The sequence below is a fragment of the Eurosta solidaginis genome, chromosome 2 (genome assembly GCF_040869045.1).
Source record: "Eurosta solidaginis isolate ZX-2024a chromosome 2, ASM4086904v1, whole genome shotgun sequence".
Taxonomy (NCBI): Eukaryota; Metazoa; Arthropoda; class Insecta; order Diptera; family Tephritidae; genus Eurosta; species Eurosta solidaginis.
In genome coordinates this window covers 218,319,690-218,339,808 of record NC_090320.1, presented here as the reverse complement: position 1 = coordinate 218,339,808, position 20,119 = coordinate 218,319,690, and the positions used below count along the sequence as shown (strand labels likewise).

Below are 20,119 nucleotides of genomic sequence, written 5' to 3'. Positions count from 1 at the left end.
TACAAATTGGAGTTATTTATTCAACAGTTTAGTGATTCGAACTTAGCAGAGGATTGCAAATAAGAGGATTTGCAAGCAAACTCGTTACAATATATTAGATTGAACCATGATGAAATGAATATTCAGGTGTTCTCATCACGACGATTTCCCTTATTCTGACAAGTTCGGCATCCATGATTAGAACAGAACTGTCTTTGAATATTATAACTATATAAGCCGTTACTAGAATGGTTTAGCCAAAAAGATTAACGTAACTTTGTATTCCCTAACAGAAAATAAACAAAATTTTGCAGAAAATTAATTTATTTGAAAAATTTGTACGAAAAATTAAGCAATCCAAATTTATTACTTTTGAAATACACGTAACTACTGGCAAATAGAGCTGCCGAAAAAGTGAGGTTATGTTGTTGACATCACCTTTATTATTACATCATGTTCTTGTACAACCGCTTAAAAACAAATTTACATTAAATTACATCTTGTTCAATCCGCTGATTTATCATTCGCTTTTTTAAAACCCGCTTTAAGTTGCTCTCTCTCTCGCTATTTCGCTTTTTCGTTTTGTGCGCAACCATTAATATTAGTATTAGGATTGCTGATGCTAAGAGGTTTACAACCATCTATCAAAGTTCTTAAGTCTTCGTTCCTCAGGTAACTAAATATTGTTTCAGTACAGTCATATGGTAACTCAGGAAAATTTTTAAAGAGAAAATGGAAAATTTTATTACCTTGTTCAAGTAACTCTTTTCTTTCCATACCCTTCCTGAAATGACATTCGATCATACTAGCATATATTGGAAATTTTGTTTTATAGTCGTCTGATTTTAAAACCTGTACTATATTTTCATTCCTCATACATATTGCTAATGAGCTTGTACCCTTTGCCAAGATATCATAAAATGAAATGTTAAGATTATTAATCTTCTCACTCTTCATGCTTGCTATTTCTTCCTCACATTCATCCTGAAAACCACTTATTTCACCACTGCTACTCATTGATAGTAAATTCTTTTCACATACATATAAATTTGCGGTTTTCATTTTAACTATGTGGCGTTTAAGAGCTACTTCGCACGAACAGACACCACGATCAGGATCGTAATAACCATCAGAGCTATAGTTCTTGGCTTGACTATAGAACGGCCATCTTCCAGCTACAGCATGATCAAGAGGTGTACAATTATTTTTACTTGTAATATTAATATCAGAACCATTCTCCAGAAGAGTGACAACAACTTCTACGTGTCCTTCTTGAGAAGCAATGTGAAGTGCTGTTCTGCCATACTCATCTGTAGAGTCAATATTAGCACCAAATTTCAAGATAGTCTCAATAATTTCCTGACAACCTTTTTCAGCACCTAAGTGCAGTGGTGTAACGTCACTTTTAATTTTAGAATCAACTTTGGCACCCCATTCTAGCAATACTTTTACAACCTCTTTATGACCATTTTGAGTTGCAATGTGCAGTGCAGTGATTCCATCCTTTTGCTTAGCATTTACATTAGCTCCTTTATTGAAAAGCATCATGCTAATTTCGTCATTTCCTCTTTGAGCAGAAAAATGGAGCGGTGTAATGTCACTTTTTACTCCACAGTTAACATTTGCATTGTATTTAAAAAGAGCTTCAACAACTTTTACATATCCTTTTTGAGTAGCAGTATGAAGTGCTGTTACACCATTTTTAGTTTGAGCGTCTACATTAGCACCTTTACTTAGAAGCAGTTTAGCAATTTCTCCCTTTATATTAGTATCAGGGTCTTTATTAGTGCGAAATCCAAATCCAAAAAAATCTTCACTTTCACTTAAAGCAGTAAAATGCAATGCTGTTCTTCCATATTCGTCACTAGCGTTAATATCAGCATTATGTTGCAAAAGAGCTTCAACGATTTCTATGCATTCCTTCTTAACAGCAATATTCAATAGATCAGGACAATCTTTTATATTAGCTCTATTAGTTAAAAGTAGCATGGTAATTTTTAAATCGGCATTCTGAATAGCATAAAATATTGGAGTTTTTCCGGCTTTATCTTGAGCATTTATATCAGCTTCATAGCTAATCAATAATTTAGCTACTTCTTCCTGTTTGTTGTTGGCTGCACTATGTAAAGGTGTAAAACCTTTAAATGTTGAATTGCATAGCGTATTAACATCAGCACCATACTTTAATAGGTCTTCAATAATTTTCAAATATCCTTTTTCAACAGCAGCATGTAATAACTGGGGATTATTTGCTTCTTCTGGGTTAACAATAAAGCCATATTCTAGTAGAGCCTCAACAATCTTTTTATACTCTTCTTCATAGCCGTGCACTGCGATTTTAAGAGAGCTTCTGTTACTTTGATCATTAATATCAGGACAGTACCTTAAAACATCCTCAACAATTGTTAAATATCCTTCTTCAACAGCGAGATGTAGTGTGGTTTTGCCATCTTTATCCTGATTATCAACTTTAGCTCCACGTTGTAAGAGCAGTTTTACAACTAGTCCATGTCCTGTTTTGGTAGCAATATGAAGCGGCGTTAAATTACCATTTGTGCTAGCATTAATATCAGCACCTTTATTCAAGAATAATTTCACAGCTTCTTCATTACCTAGTTTAGAAGCAAAATGCATTGGCGTATATCCTTCCTTCAATGTGAAAGAATGAGTACAAGCACCATGTTTTAAAAGATCTTCGGCAATATGTATATATCCGTTCTTAGCAGCAATATGAAGAGGGGTTATACCATCTTCCCCTTTAACATCAACATTAGCACCTCTACTTAAAAGCAATGTGATAACTTCTTTACTACCTTTTTCAACTGCAAAGTGCAGTGGTGCATAACCTTTTTTCCATCTTGAAGTACACATACAATTAACATAAGCTCCATATTTTAAAAGATGATCAACAATTTGTAAACATCCTATCTTAACAGCAACATGAAGTAGACTTGTACCATCTTTGTCAATGGCATTAACATCAGCTCTATGCTTTAAAAGTAATTCAATAATTTCCATTTTTTTATCTATTCTAATTGCATTGTGAAGTGGAGTTTGACCATGTTTATTTTTAGCATTAATATTACCACCTTTGTCTAGAATCATCTTAACAATTTCCATGTCGCCATTTATAACAGCAAAATGAAGAGGAGTATTAGAAAGTTTTTTATTTTTTCTGGTAACTTTAGAACCGCTTGTTAAAAGTAGCTTAGCAACTGCTGTATGTTTATTCTTAACAGCATCACGAAGTAAAACATATCCTCCTGACCATGCTCGTGAGTAAGACAGCCCAAAATAATTGATTAGCTCCTTTGCTCTTTCTAGTCTTCCTTCACGAACAGCAAAAATTAAACTGTTGTTTACATCCAGATTATCTAGTGAGGGAACCGGCCCAGACATAACTGCAAATGCAAGTGCACTTAACGGCTTACTAAAAAGAGAAAAAGAGATACGAATCAGAGCGAATCAATCAACATACCGGTGAAGACGTGAAATCATAAACTTTTCATTAATACATATTTTCATTTTGTAATATTTAATATAACTCCCATCCCACTCAGCATTTTGGCGATTAAATTTTGAATTTCCCTACATATATATAAATACAATTTGATTACTCTTTCTGACTAAATAATGAGTTATCATACAATTGAACAAAAGAAATAATCAAATATGAATACTTTTGACGATCAAAACTGAAAAGCATTTTTCAATCACTTTTTGGAATCATTTTTGAAGTCCTTTCATGATTAAATTTTAATATTTCATAAAAACCAACAAAAAAAAATAATTAAATATGCTTACCTCTGATGATCAAAAACTGTACATAGTTTTTCAATCACATTTTGGAATAATATTTGATGAAATGTGTTTACGTACATATGTTTGTTTAATGGTGTGTTCAGTTTATACTTATATTTAAGAATTCATGAGCTTAACACCGGCTTATAATAATTGAATTTCAATTATTATGTTTTTCTAAGAGAAACTGAAAAGAAAGAAACATTTACTGGCATATTGCGATGGACCCATTTCGAAAACCGCCAACGATTAATCATCAGCAGGCAATTTTGTAATGTTATCAAACAAATAAACAAACATACATAAATATGTACAACTGAGCCCGAGTTTACAAAGCTTCTCATTCGCAACGGCGAAGAACTTTGCAAAAACAAATCTACATGGCACACAAATTAATATAGAGACAAAATGTCTCAATTGTGTTGTTAGTGTAGAAATGAGAAAAACTGAATTAAGCAGGAAAACAAATGCCAGCAGGATGGCCTAGTGGTTAAAGGCTACTGCAGTTTCACCATGTGATTCACGGTTCGAATCCCGGTGAAACCTTTGATAACATTACAAAATTGCCTGATGATGATTACGTTGGCGGTTTTCGAAATGGGTCCATCGCAATATGCCAGTAAATGTTTCTTTCTTTTCAGTTTCTCTTAGAAAAACATAATAATTAAAATTCAATTATTATAAGCCGGTGTTAAGCTCATGAATTCTTAAATATAAGTACAAATGTGTTTATTTTAGGCGATCAAAAATTTATAAGCATTTTTAATTCAGCTTTCTGAATCTTTTCTGACTATATTTGTTGACTGAATAATGAATTTTATACTTGTTAAAATTTTACTTTTCATAAAAAATCTTATTTTTTCATATGCACACATTTTTTCAATCATGAAGTTCAGAAAAAATATGTACATATATAAACATTTTCCCAGCCAGCATTTTTTGAAAATTTTGATCAAAAAATATTTAAACATCATACCCCAAGATGATTAAAAACGTTCAAATTTAAAAGCATTTTCTGTTCGAAAATAACTGTATCGTCGGGACAAAAATGTACCATAAATATGATTATTCTTGAATAATCATTTATGATTCATATTTCGAAAGGCTTTTTATTCATAATTGATATCATTGTGAAATGAACTTTAATTGTTTTAGAGTAATATTTGACTGCTTTTCACAGTCATTTTTTGATCATATTCGTGAACATATTTCAATCGTTTTGGTTGAGATTTTTGAACCATTTTTGAATGCGATTATGATGCATTTATTCTTCATATCTCATTCAAAATAAGATAATACATAATAACCTTATTTCATCACCGGAATAAAGCATGCGGAAGTGAGCTATTTGAAGCACAGGTCACTCGCAAATAAACGACTGATATACACCTGCGACTACAACATTCAACATCATCTATGATCGTCAATATCTTAAAACAAGATACGGTACGGGATGTTGAAGACATTTTCAACATTTCACGAGAGTTTCACTTACCTGAGGTTCAAATAGCTCACCATTGTATTGTCCAACTATTATGTATTTTCGGGGAAGCCGAAGGTGGACAAATGGTTGGGGAAATCTTCGGTCACGAGCAGCATTTACATTATTTCTTGTCTTGAAGACGTTGTATAATTGTATAAATAATAAACATTTTATATATTTTTTCTGAGCTTCATAATTGAAAAAATGTGTGTATGTGAAAAAAATAAGATCTTCAACGAAAAGTTAACAAGTATAAAATTCATTATTCAGTCAACAAATACATTCATAAAAGATTCAGAAAGCTGAATTAAAAATGATTATAAATTTTTGATCACCTAAAGTAACACCATATTCAGTTTTTGATCATCAAATGTAAGCATATTCCTTTTGTTGTTTATTAAGAAATATAAAAACTTAATCATCAAATGACTTCAAAAATGATTCCAAAAAGTGATCGAAAAATGATTTCCAGTTTTTGATCATAAAAAGTATTCATATTTGATTATTTCTTTTGTTCAATTGTATGACAACTCATTATTTAGTCAGAAAGAGTAATCAAATTGTATTGATATGCAGGTAAATTCAAAATTTAATCATCTAAACGCTGAGTGGGTTATTATAAAGATATTCTTCAAGACAATATAATGCAAATGCTGCTCGACCGAAGATTTCCCCAACTATTTCTTCACCTTCGGCTTCCCAGAAAATACATAATAGTTGGACAATACAAAGGTTGTGAGCTATTTGAGGTAAGTGAAACTCTCTTGATATACATAGATATATACCTGGATATGTCTTCAACAACCCGTACCGTATCTTATTTTAAGATATTGACGATCACAGCTGATGTTGGATGTTGTAGTCGCAGGTGTATATCGGTCAAGTTTGTTTGCGAGTGGTTCAAAAAGCTCACTTCCGCATGCTTTCTTCACCTGATGAAATAAGATTATTATGTAGTATCTTATTTTGAACAAGATATGAAGAATAAATGCATCATAATCGCATTCATAAATAATTCAGAAATCTCAACCGAAACGACCGAAATATGTTCACGAATATGATCAGAAAATGACTGTTAAAGGCAGTCAAAGATTACTCTAAAACAATTAAAGCTCAATTTTACAATGGTATCAAATATGAATAAAAAGCGTTTCGAAATAGGAATCATAAATGATTACTGAAGAATAATCACATTTAAGGTACATTTTTCTCCCGACGATACATTAATTTTCGAAGAGAAAATGCTTTTAAATTTGAACGTTCTTAATCATCTTAGGGTATGATATTTCAATATTTTTTGATCAAAATTTTCAAAAAAAATGCTGGCTGGGATAGTTTTTCTGTGTTACATAAAAGTTATATTTATTAAAGTTTTACTTAAAATAAACGGGGTTGATCACAGTAAAAACTACATTGGTGACGCCGCGGTAAAAATGGTGATACTGTAGCAAATCTCGCGACAAAACGTCAGCATTTTTTTTTAAATTTTGATAAAAAAAATATTCAAATATCATACCCCAAGATAATTAAAAACGATCAAATTTAAAAGTATTTTGTATTAGAAAATTAATGTATCGTCGGGAGAAAAATGTACCTTAAATGTAATTATTCTTGAATAATCATTTATTATTCATATTTCGAAACGCTTTTTATTCATAATTGATATCATTGTAAAATTTAAATTTAATTTATTTAGAGTAATATTTGACTGATTTTCACAGTGATTTTCTGATCATATTCGTGAACATATTTCAATCGTTTTGGTTGAGATTTTTCAATGATTTTCGAATACGATTATCATGCATTTATTCTTCATATCTCATACAAAATAAGATACTACATGATAATCTTATTTTATCAGGGGAAGAAAGCATGCGGAAGTGAGCTATTTGAACCAGAGGTAATTCGCAAACAAACTTGACCGATATACATACACCTGCGAATACAACATCTAGCATCAGCTTTGATCGTCAACATCTTAAAATACGATACGTTATGGGATGTTGAAGACATATCCAGGTACATATGTCAAGAGAATTTCACTTACTTGGGGTTCAAATAGTTCACAACCTTTGTATTGTCTAATGGTTGGACCTGTATTTTCTGGGAAGCCGAAGGTGGAGAAATGGTTCGGGACATCTTCGATTGCGAGCAGTATTTACATTATTTCATGTCTTGAAGAATAAAATTTTAATATGTATATTTTTTCTGAACTTCATGATTGAAAAAATGTGTGTATGTGAAAAAATAAGATCTTCAATGAAAAGTAAAATTTTGTATCACCTAAAGTAAACACACTTGATTTAAATATGATTCCAAAATGTGATTGAAAAACTATATTAGTTGAAAGTATTCATATTTGATTTTTCTTTTGTTCAATTGTATGATAACTCATTATTTAGTAAGAAATAGTAATCAAATTGTATTGATATGTAGGGAAATTCAAAATTTAATCACCTAAATGCTGAGTGGGTGTCTTTCATTGTACAGTTTTACTTTACCTTTACAATGGGTGCCTTTTACACCTCAAACCACGTACCTAATCGCAGTAAATCGTATTAAAATTTAAATTGATTAAAATTTTAAATCGGGTACTGTAGAAACATAAAAAATAAAAAAAATAAATGTAAGGCGCGATAACCTCCGAAGAGATCTAAGGCCGAGCTTCTCTTCCAATTTGCGTCGTGCTCCTCTTGATTTTCCCTACAAATTGGACGGACGGGACCTACATGTTTTATGCCGACTCCGAACGGCATCTGCAAGGCAGATGAGTTTTCACTGAGAGCTTTTCATGGCAGAAATACACCCGGAGCGCTTGCCAAACACTGCCGAGGGGCGACCCGCTTAGAAAAATTTTCTTCTAATTGAAAAACCTTATTTCTAAAATTTTGATGTTGGTTTGCCCGGGGTGTGAACCCAGGGCTTACGATGTTGTAGGCGGAGCACGCTACCATCACACCACGGTGGCCGCCGCTGTAGAAACATCACGCCACCAAAAATCAACGAATATCGTCCGGTGTAAAAACCATAAAATCAGCAACGGCGCATAAAAATAACGGCATACGATGCCCGGTAGCGACAACTTGAACGATAGCCATAAGATCAGCGACGATCCCGCAAACAAAGACAATAATGCTACTGCTAATGCAAACGCAGGCGTCGACAGCGGCATACCGCAAATCAATGCAGTTTTTGGAAAATTACCTTTCCCCTCCTGAACTAAAAATGTAATATTGAGTCATAGTTTACAAAAGTAGACGCATGGTTTGAATTGCACGGATTTGGTGTTCGTAAAGAAAAGGATAATCATTATCGCCCATGCTGATGACTATATTCTCGACGAGTTTTTGAGCTAGTTCGCAATCCTTCAAATACGACACCGTACACTACATTAAAAAATGCCATCATCGACAAATTCAGCGACTCAGCCACGGCTCGTCTAGACAATAGAGATATACGCCGCCGATAAACGCCGCCGCCGCCGCCGAATGTCAAAAATATCGGCGTGGCGGCGGCGGCGTCCGGTGCGTTATTATATTTTCTACTCGTTTAAGACTGTTTAGGCCATTTATTGTTCATGTCGAAAATTGGTCGGATATGGTTGAAAGTGGTATCAACGGATGCGCATCACTACCAGTTATAAGAAACTAATTGCGAAATTTAACTCTTTCTAACTGTTCAAAAGTTATTTAAAACAAGTAAGGAAGGCTAAGTTCGGGTGTAACCGAACATTACATACTCAGTTGCTATGGAGACAAAATGAGGGAAAATCACCATGTAGGAAAATTAACCTAGGGTAACCCTGGAATGTGTTTTTATGACGTGAGTATCAAACGAAAGGTGATAATGAGTATTTTAAAAGGGAGTGGGCCTTAGTTCTATAGGTGGACGCCTTTTCGAGATATCGCCATAAAGGTGGACCAGGGGTGACTCTAGAATTTGTTTGTACGATATGGGTATCAAATGAAAGTTGTTAATGAGTATTTTAAAGAGGAGAGGGCTTTAGTTCTATAGGTGGACGCCTTTTCGAAATATCGCCATAAAGGTGGACCAGGGGTGACTCTAGAATGCGTTTGTACAATATGGGTATCAAACGAAAGGTGTTAATGAGTATTTTAAAAGGGCGTGGGCCTTAGTTCTATAGGTGGACGCCTTTTCGAGATATCGCCATAAAGGTGGACCAGGGGCGACTCTAGAATTTGTTTGTACGATATGGGTATCAAATGAAAGGTCTTAATGAGTATTTTAAAAGGGAGTGGGCCTTAGTTCTATAGGTGGACGCCTTTTCGAGATATCGCCATAAAGGTGGACTAGGGGGACTCTAGAATTTGTTTGTACGATATGGGCATCAAATAAAAGGTATTAATGAGTATTCTAAAAGGGAGTGGGCCTTAGTTCTATAGGTGGACGTCTTTTCGAGATATCGCCATAAAGGTGGACCAGGGGTGACTCTATAATGTGTTTGTACGATATGAGTATCAAATTAAAGGTATTAATGAGGGTTTTAAAAGGGAGTGGCCCTTAGTTGTATATGTGAAGACGTTTTCGAGATATCGACCAAAATGTGGAACAGGGTGACCCAGATCATCTGTCGGCTACCTCTAATTTATTTATATATGTAATACCACGAACAGTATTCCTGCCAAGATTCCAAGGGCTTTTGATTTCGCCCTGCAGAACTTTTTCATTTTCTTCTACTTAATATGGTAGGTGTCACACCCATTTTACAAAGTTTTTTTCTAAAGTTATATTTTGCGTCAATAAACCAATCCAATTACCATGTTTCATCCCTTTTTTCGTATTTGGTATAGGATTATGGCATTTTTTTAATTTTTCGTAATTTTCGATATCGAAAAAGTGGGCGTGGTCATAGTCGGATTTCGGCCATTTTTTATACGAATACAAAGTGAGTTCAGATAAGTGCGTGAATTAAGTTTAGTAAAGATATATCGATTTTTGGTCAAGTTATCGTGTTAACGGCCGAGCGGAAGGACAGACGGTCGACTGTGTATAAAAACTGGGCGTGGCTTCAACCGATTTCGCTCTTTTTCACAGAAAACAGTTACCGTCCTATAATCTAAGCCCCTACCAAATTTCAAAAGGATTGGTAAATTTTTGTTCGACTTATGGCATTAAAAGTATCCTAGACAAATTAAATGAAAAAGGGCGGAGCCACGCCCATTTTGAAATTTTCTTTTATTTTTGTATTTTGTTGCACCATATCATTACTGGAGTGGAATGTTGACATAATTTACTTATATACTGTAAAGATATTAACTTTTTTTTTTAAATTTTGACTTTAAAAAAAATTGTTTTTTAAAGTGGGCGTGGTCGTTCTCCGATTTTGCTAATTTTTATTAAGCATATATATAGTAATAGGAGTAACGTTCCTGCCAAATTTCATTATGATATCTTCAACGGCTGCCAAATTACAGCTTGCAAAACTTCTAATTACCTTCTTTTAAAAGTGGGCGTTGCCACGCCCATTGTCCAAAATTTTACTAATTTTATATTCTGCGTCATAAGTTCAACTCACCTGCCAAGTTTCATCGCTTTAGCCGTCTTTGGTAATGAATTATCACACTTTTTCGATTTTTCGAAATTTTCGATATCGAAAAAGTGGGTGTGGTTATAGTCCGATATCGTTCATTTTAAATAGCGACCTGAGATGAGTGCCCAGGAACCTACATACCAAATTTCATCAAAATTTACTCAAGTTATCGTGTTAACGGACGGACGGACGGACATGGCTCAATCAAATTTTTTTTCGATACTGATGATTTTGATATATGGAAGTCTATATCTATCTCGATTCCTTTATACCTGTACAACCAACCGTTATCCAATCAAAGTTAATAAACTCTGTGAGCTCTGCTCAACTGAGTATAAAAACAGGTGCTGTCGGTGTTAGCTTAACAATGACTTTGCATCACCCAATTCACCAAGTTATTAAAACAAAACACTAAAAGAAAAGTTATATAATAAATTTATATGCTCACTTTGCATATTTTTTCAAAAAATTAATAATGAAAAATTAATTCAAATAAAATGACCCAAGGCGAACATGTTTTCAAATTGTCCTCAAGTTGTTAAGAAAAAGCAAGTTACCCAAAAAACGAGCCGATTTTTTAAAGAATTTTATATTGCGATTGGCTGAAAGAATGAGCGAAATCAGTGATGCAAAATCCTTTAGTAGGTTCTAGGGGCATAAACACTCCTTTGAAATGTTTCTTACCTCCTACCATATTGAGCATATATATACGTAAGAGAAGGGTTTGAAAAATACTTGGGCTTACATTCAAACATCTTTTGTTTATATACGAAACTATACAATAGCGTCTGAAATGTTAATTTTGATTTTCACACTTCATCATTCAACACCCAAGTCTCCCGGTTTGACATTTTCTAAAGTTGGCGGCCCTATCCAAAAATAGTCCCTTGGAGTGAATCACATTGATTATAGCCTATCAACCTTTAAATAACACCTAAACGTTACGGCTACTTTTACAAATGTGAATACGTAGGCACATATATTTACCAGGTGAGGCTTTGTCCTTCGCAAGAACACTGAAAGTGGTGAAGCTTTCCCAAGACAGTCGAACTAATGACCGCGTGAGCTACTACCCTAACGTAGTGGACAGACGAACTAGTCTGAAAACTGAAGCTACGCGGTTATCCATAATGAGCTCTTATATCAAAGGCCGGAAAACAACAGTTAAGATCTTTCAACTTAAAATCTGTCGACTTTCATTCTAAAATATCGTTTTGATTTAACGAAGACTATTGAAATCAATGTTGTGAAAACAAACGTCTGCAAAATTTGGTCTACATTTTAAAAATTGTGTCCAGGGTCCTTGTAACATTTTAATTATGTAGAAGCGCCGAGGGTTATACGATTTTCACCCATGAGTTACGCAATGACATCCACTTAGACTACTTATGATTTCGAGGACGGCATCCTTAGCCGAATAGTCACTCCCTACCGTTTCGAGGTGTTTCTCTGGTGTAGCTCGGCGGCATAGCGCGACAAAAACATCCGTTAGAAAGTCTTCGGAGCTACACCTAGAGCTTCTAGGAAAGTGACGTCGACGAAGGTATGAGTTCGAATTCGCAGTCCTATAGCTTCTGTGCTGGCATATGGTATGAGGGTCAGGAGGCGTGGTAGCGACTGGTGGTTGGGATTACTACTGTTCGCACATGATTTAAAGAAATTGTGTTCGCGAAGAATGGTAGGAGTTAACCCCAGCTCAAACTACGCTTTGCACGAGCTATACAGACAAAAGTGTGACCATTTTACGTATCTCTATTTCTTTCCAGCAAACGCAGCAGTACCAATTCCAAAGACCGGAGTTAGGTTCGAGCTACTCCTGAAAATTTTAAACCGATCTGTGAGATTTTGAGGCAAAAACCCCGGATCTTTCCGAAATGGCCAAAACGTTGATTTCCTTAAATACATACAAACAAAAGCTGCTAATAAGCTACCAAAAATATCGAGAGAGGTGTCAAACGACTCGTTCAAGAGATATTAACGAAAACCCGAAAAATTACCCACGGGTCCCTCCGAAACCGGGGCGGGATCCGTAGTATTTTTGTGCAGAACTCCTTCGGCCGCGCTTATAAAAAATTACCCTGGGTGGGTACCGGTTTGGAGACCAAAACTATATCCGCGCAAAACACTTCTGTTCACAATTTTTTTGTGGGTACCCCAACATTACAACAACCACATGAAAATCGCCAACTTCAACTGCAAATATCTCCGAACAGAGATACAATTTTTCTTTTCCGCCTTCGGATTATTGTTGTCGAGGTCAATACGCGTCGTCTTTTGACACCCCTCTCGATATTTCTGGTAGCGTATTATCAGTGGACCCCTCAACTAGACTTTTACCCAAAAACTTTCCTAAATATTATTTTTTTAAATTGAAAAATCAAGATTTTTAAAGTCAGAACACCGGCGTATTCTGGCGCGCCGCCCACGCCGCCGCCGCCGGTATATAATAGAGCCTGCGCCGCCGATAAAGTGATCGGCGTAAACCTCTATTAGACAAGCTCACAGGCATACAGTTAGGCGACGGAAAGCCGAGCCATTTGCTAAGCCAGATGCAGTGCACAAACGCTACCAAAGACGAATCCGTTATACAGCAGTACTGGCTCAAACAGTTACCCGAATCTGCTCGGGCTGTTATTGCTGGTATGATGCAGGCCCAACCGAGCACCCCTTTACATCAACTAGCCATTGCGGCTGACGCATTACTCGACGCGCTCAACCGCGATTCAAACGCAACAGCATCATCACAAGGGCCAACAGTCAGCGCCATGGAAAAAGAATGGACAAGCAAAATTCCGCTCTCGAAAAAATCAATGCCAAGTTAAGTCAGCTAATGTCTCAAAATCGCAGCCGTCAACGAGAACGTTCTCAAAATAACGTTAAACGTGCAGGCACTCCGCACCGCAGCTCCAACGTAGACCAGCCGCCCACATGCTGGTACCACCGAGAGTAAGGCACCCAGGCTCACAAATGCAGAAGCCCATGTGATTTTCCAGTAAAGAAAGCGGACAAGTCAAAAAACTGAAAGCCGCCGTAACAATGATGCTTGACAGTTCCGGCAGTAAAACGTCATCGAGCAAACAATCACAATGCGAACTCGAGGTAAAATTTCTCGAATTCACTCAATCTAAACGTTTTTCTACCATAGATAAAATTTCGAACCAACATTTTTTGATCGACACGGGGCCGAAGTATCCGTTATTCCATTAACTCGCGCTTGTCGATTGTCAAACAAGAAAGGGAAACCACTTTTTGCTGCAAATGGCACGGTCATAAAAACCTACGGTCTATTACGACGTACACTAGACCTAGGCTTCCAACGCAAATTCACTTGGGATTTTGTTATAGCCCATACAAAATACGCAATCATCGGTGCCGACTTTCTTCGCCAAATTAATTTAATTATTGTCATCAGCAATACTACACTTATGACCAAAGTGCAATATCAACCAGGCATTTGACAACGAAAAGTTCGTGTGATTCCACAGAGGTTGGAAATTTAATGCGCTTGTCAAATTACCGATCCTAACGCCATTTCGCCGTCGCCGATACAGACTGGGGTGACGCATCGAAACAAAAGGTCCCCTGTGAAGGTCCTCTTAATGCTCAGGCGGTACCGGACCTATACTCGCTACCGCATATACAGGATTTTACACACTTTCTTTACAAAAAAGACACGTTCAGAAAAATTGATCTCAATCGAGCTTACCATCAAATACCTATCGAACCCAGCGACATCCACAATACGACAATAACCACGCCGTTTGGACTGTTCGAATTCACACATATGACATTTGTGTTATGTAATGCTACGCAAACCTTTCAAAGGTTTATGCACGCAGTGTTCCGAGGGCTCGATTTCGTGTTTGTGTATATCGACACGTTTTTGTAGCCTCCGATGGCATCGAACAGCACAACCTTCACTTCAGACAGGTCTTCGAAGGCTTACGGAAGTTCCATCTCACCATTAGACAGAAAATGTAAGTTTGCACAGACACAAATTGAGTTCCTCGGTCATACGGTCACGACGCACGGCGTCAAACCGCTACACGAGAAAGTGCAGGCGATCAACAACTTTCCCTTGCCCGAAGCCGCCAAGAGTTGCGTCGGTTCCTGGCAATGATAAATAAGCAATAAACAATAAACTTTTATCGTCGTTTTTTGCAAACGCAGTTCATCACCAAATACCACTCTTAAAACTAATTCCCAGCAACAAAAAGAACGACAAAACTCGAATTGAATGGACTGACGATACAACTCACCACTTTAACGCAATGTAATGTAAGCAAGCATTGGCAAATGCAGTAGTCCACCCAGCATCTAACGCGCAAATATCGCTCAGTACGGACGCAAGCGACACGGCCATCGGTACAGCTCTTCACCAAATTTTTAATGACGAGTTGCAACCTCTAACATTCTTCAGCCTCAAACTCACGGAAACGCAACAAAGATATAGTACGTACGACCGCGAACTGCTCGCAGTATAACTGGCTATCAAACACTTTCGGGACATGCTAGAAGGTAGACCACACGAGGTCCGCACAAATCACAAACCGCTGATATACGCCTTTAAGCAAAAGTGCGACAAAGCATTAGCACCAGCTGGACTTTATCAGCCAGTTTACGACGAACATTATACACGTTGCCGGCGTTGAAAACAACACGGCTGATACCCTTTCACGCATCGAAGCGCTCGAGTCAACTAGCATCGACTACGACCGAATTGACGAAGACCAAAATAAATGCACTGAGCTGAAAAAACTCATCGAAGGTGACACTCCTCTGCAGCTAAAAAAATTTCGCATACCCAATACGAGCCACAAATCAGAAGTTCGAACATATATACCGCAAGCGCATCGGAAAAACGTCATAAAGAAAATACACAGCATCTCACATTGCGGTGTGCGCGCAACCACCAAACTTATCAAAGCTCGTTTCGTATGGCCGAATATGGGTAAAGACATCGCTAAAGAAGTACAACGCTGTCTAAGCTGCCAAAGAGCTAAGGTCAGCAGACACTTTCACTCAACACTACAACAATATTCATTGCCATCACGCAGATTCGAACACATAAATATTCACCTCATCGGACCACTCCCACTGCCTTACAAACATCGATCGATACACGCGTTGGCCAGAAGCGGTGCCACTGAGAGATATATCAGCAGAAACAGTCGCCAGAAAGTCAGCTGCAGTTTGGTTCGGTATACCAGCACGCATCACAACCGATCAAGGAAGACAGTTCGAATCACAGCTGTTCAACGAACTGTCTCGCATGTTGGGGATAACACATCTGCCCACAACAGCATATCACCCACAAGGTATGCCTGTCGTAAGAGGCGACTAAAATACCAGATTCCAGGGGCTGTGTAGCGCAACCCTTCAGGTTGCCAGCGCAATATATAGCTTCTCCAAACCCAATTGTCAACCTCACCTATCCGCGGCGAATCCTGTTTCACTAACAGACGAGGCTCTGGCGACCCAAAGCTCCTCGTGGAACTTGGGGGTGGGGAGGGAGGGAATGGCCTGAAGGTATAATGTGGCCACGTAAATCGTTCCCGAGATGGTCGGGCTAGCACCTTAATAGTGTTATGGTACCGGAGCGTACCGTATCTGTATCCGGCAAAGGACCATTACATCGATAACACTCCCCAAAGCCTTCGGGGAGCAGCCTTATCGCTACAACAACAACCCACAAGCAAATGATATCATCAACCGTTGGCACCGTTCTCTGAAAACAGCGGCAACTTGCCATGAACGCCAATCAACCGACTACCGATAATTTTACTAGGACTGCGTACATCATTCAAACCGGATATTGGAACGACAGCCGCGAAATTAGTCTATGGTACAACATTGGGTTACCTGGACAATTCTTTAACGACAACAGTGCTTTTCGTCCACGAGCAGAATTTGTTAGAGAACTCACCAACGCAATGTACGAAGTTCGCCCGGCTCAAACCGCAAACCATGATAAATCTAAAACGTATGTACATATTTAACAAACTTGCGGAAGCCACGCATGTGTTCATACGTAACGACAAGACAAAAGCAGCATTTCAACCAACATATGATGGTCCAGACCCTGTTGTATCCAGACGTTCTAAACACTTCACTGTAAAAATCAATCGCAACAACGTAAACATATTTATGAAACCAGCATTCATCGAATTTGAACAATCACACTCACAACTATATACAACATTGCCACAAGACTGTAGCGATTCATATATAGCACTAAAACGAGTAGATCACACGCAGTCGTGTGAACCAATAGCACCCCCGCCTCAACAATGTCCAAAGCCATCATTATTGATCACGTCACGATCGCTTCCCAAGGCAGTCGGTTCCATGTACCGAAGCGACTCGGGATTTTTCCCGACCAAGGACTGTCATTTCACTGTAACCCAGTTTAATTTGTTGTGTCCCTCCCACAAATTGTCATCCTCCATGCAGCTCCTTGCAGCAGGACTGCGCCATACTCTCCTGCTCGGGGAAGGTATCGTACCCAATCCGGGTCCGTCTCCTGACCCTGGTGAAATGATTTTGCTACGTTTGCCGGAAAATAATCCTTTTAGGACGGTCATACTCTTGTCAGTGCGCCTCGTGCAAGGGATGGTTGCATCGGACAGATTGTTCTGGGCTTGATCCCAACCCGACGTCTTCCTAACTTTTATAAATCTTTTGTGGCTTCTTTCTGTTCATGCCCAAGGGCGTCCCGTAGTCTACACCTTAGCGCCCCCACTACCTTCTAGCAGCTCTGCTGCTCAGCAAGCCACAACAAGTACGCGCTGCTGCTCGCGGACTACGGCGCCACCAACTCATACGTCCGCTCCCACTCGTAACTTCAATCTCCGTAATAGAGTCGGTAGCAATGCCGACCATCAGCCGCCGCCCCGTCTTCATCCGTCCTCTTTTCCGGCAACAATCGTGTAGGTCAGGGAAACAGACTCTTAGTCCCTACCACCTTTTTCACCGTTGCCAGCACAGAATATATATGTTTGCGACATCCGCGCGCAATGCAGCTCCTGCCTTGAACAGTGCCACTTTCCTAGATGTTCTGGTCTCCGCGACGGCAACTCCCGGCGGGCTTCATTGCACATGTTGCCAGGCCGCAAACCCAAATACCAATGCTTACCCAGGGCCGTCTAGTCCCAGGGCCACAACAGCAATTGCATTCTAGCTTTTCACAACTCAGGCGTAGTCACCAGTCACTTACTCTCAGAGTGACGACGCCCCCCCCCCCCCCCCCCCCCCGTTGCGCTTCAGAATTCTGCAGTTAAACTGTAATGGATTAACTGGGAAGATCACAGAGATAGTCGATTTCTTGAAGCCGCACAACATCCTCATTGCTGCTATTCAAGAGACTAAACTCACAGCTCTGCAGACCTCTTCTGGGTATAATGTGCACAGAAAAGATCGCGAGAGCGGAAATGGAGGCGGTCTCGCGTTTATCATGCACCACTCAGTGCAATATCATATATTTGATCCCGACATCGGCCGCAGGGGCAGTGCCTTAGAACGTCACGTCTTATCTATCCGGTCAGGCGATGTAAAACTAGAAATCATCAACATATACATCCCTCCTGCCCCCTGTTGCCCCCCTGGATACCGCCCTAATATCAGTGCCTTACTCACTGGCAACAATCGTATTATTTTAGCCGATTTCAATGCCCACCACCATCTATGGCATTCAAACTTGCAGGAGTACAGCAGGGGTGAGATGTTGGCGGGTCAAATAGAAGAAACGACGTTCTGCGCAATAAAAGGGGAAGCCCCCCATTCGTATAATAGGAATCTGCCACAGTTCGCCAGATATATCAATCGTGAGCGCAGGTCCCGTAAACTGCGTCAACTGGCAGCCGATGGTAACATTGGCATCCGACCACCTGCCTATATTTATTTCGCTCGAGCGAACCGCCGACTTCGTCACCGAAAAACACACTTTCATGAACTTTAGAAAAGGAAAGTGGAATGAGTACAAATCCTTTACAGACAGCCGCTTTGCTGCCCTTCCTATCCCGACTGATGCTCGCCAAGGGGAGCGTGCTTTCCGCAAGGTCATTGAATCCGCCTGTTGTTGTTGCTGTTGTAGCGATAAAGTTGCTCACCGAAGGCTTTGGGGGTGTTATCGATGTGATGGTCCTTTGCCGGATACAGATCCGGTTACGCTCCGGTACCACTGCATCATTAAGGTGCTAGCCCGACCATCTCGGGAACGATTTATGTGGCCACATTAAACCTTCAGGCCATCCCTTCCCTCCCCACATCCAAGTTCCATGAGGAGCTTGGGGTCGCCAGAGCATCGTTTGTTAGTGAAACATGATTCGCCGCGGATAGGTGAGGTTGACAATTGGGTTTGGAGAAGCTATATATTGCGCTGGCAACATGGAAGGGTTGCGCTACACAGCCCCTTGAATCTGGTATTTTAGTCGCCTCTTACGACAGGCATGCCTACGGCGGGTAGTCTGACCCCCTAACCCGCTGGGGTATTTGAATCCGCCTCGGCTCGCTTTATTCCCGCCGAAGAATTCCTGAAATTCGGCCTCATTTTCCGGCGGAGGCCGCAAATTTAGCGAGAGAACGTGACTTTATAAGAGAGCTCGATCCCGGCGACCCCCAAATAAGAAACGCATCAGATTGCTTGTGGATGAACACAAGCGGGCGAAATGGGAGGAGCATCTAAGTGGGTGTAATCTCTCTGCCGGTGTGTGTAAGCTTTGGTCCACCGTAAAGTCCCTATCGAACCAGTGTATGCACAATGGCAAAATTTCCATCGCCTTTGGCGACAAAGTGCTGCCGGATACGAAAAAATGCGCGAGCGCTTTTTGCCGACAGTATATAATGCATTCTGCGGTTGACAAAGTTAGACAGAGGGCCAACAGATGCACACATAAACATAATTGCAGCGCGTTCCCAATTACCATCACCGCCAAAAAGGTTGAGGATGCCATCGGTTATGCTTAAAAGCCTAGGAAAAGACGGTTTACTTGAAGCCATTTTGCTCCCCTATTTCAAAGAAAATTTGCAACTAGCCTGTCATCAGCATGGCAAATAGCCTGTCATCAGCAGACGGCGTAGCCATGCCGATGCTTAAAAGCCTAGGAAAAGACGGTTTACTTGAAGCCATTTTGCTCCCCTATTTCAAAGAAAATTTGCAACTAGCCTGCCATGAGCATGGCTTCAGAAAACTTCATAGCACAACCACCGCGCTAAATGCCATTAGCACCCAGATAAATTGCGGTTTAAATACCCAAAACCTGGGCATCGCAACAGACATCTGATTGATGGGCCAACACCACCCAGAG

The 20,119-nt window shown here is 39.2% G+C and overlaps 1 protein-coding gene across 1 annotated transcript in view; it reads right to left on the bottom strand.

The window, feature by feature from the left end:
* Positions 1-285: 285 nt before the first annotated feature.
* The window catches only part of LOC137240605 (ankyrin-3-like), an 83,992-nt gene continuing 64,158 nt past the window's right edge, over positions 286-20,119 (bottom strand). The window contains exon 2 of the mRNA XM_067767097.1: positions 286-3,409. Coding sequence (XP_067623198.1) covers positions 544-3,378 — 2,835 coding nt within the window. The 5' untranslated portion in view covers positions 3,379-3,409 and the 3' untranslated portion in view covers positions 286-543. The remainder of the gene's footprint in view (positions 3,410-20,119) is intronic.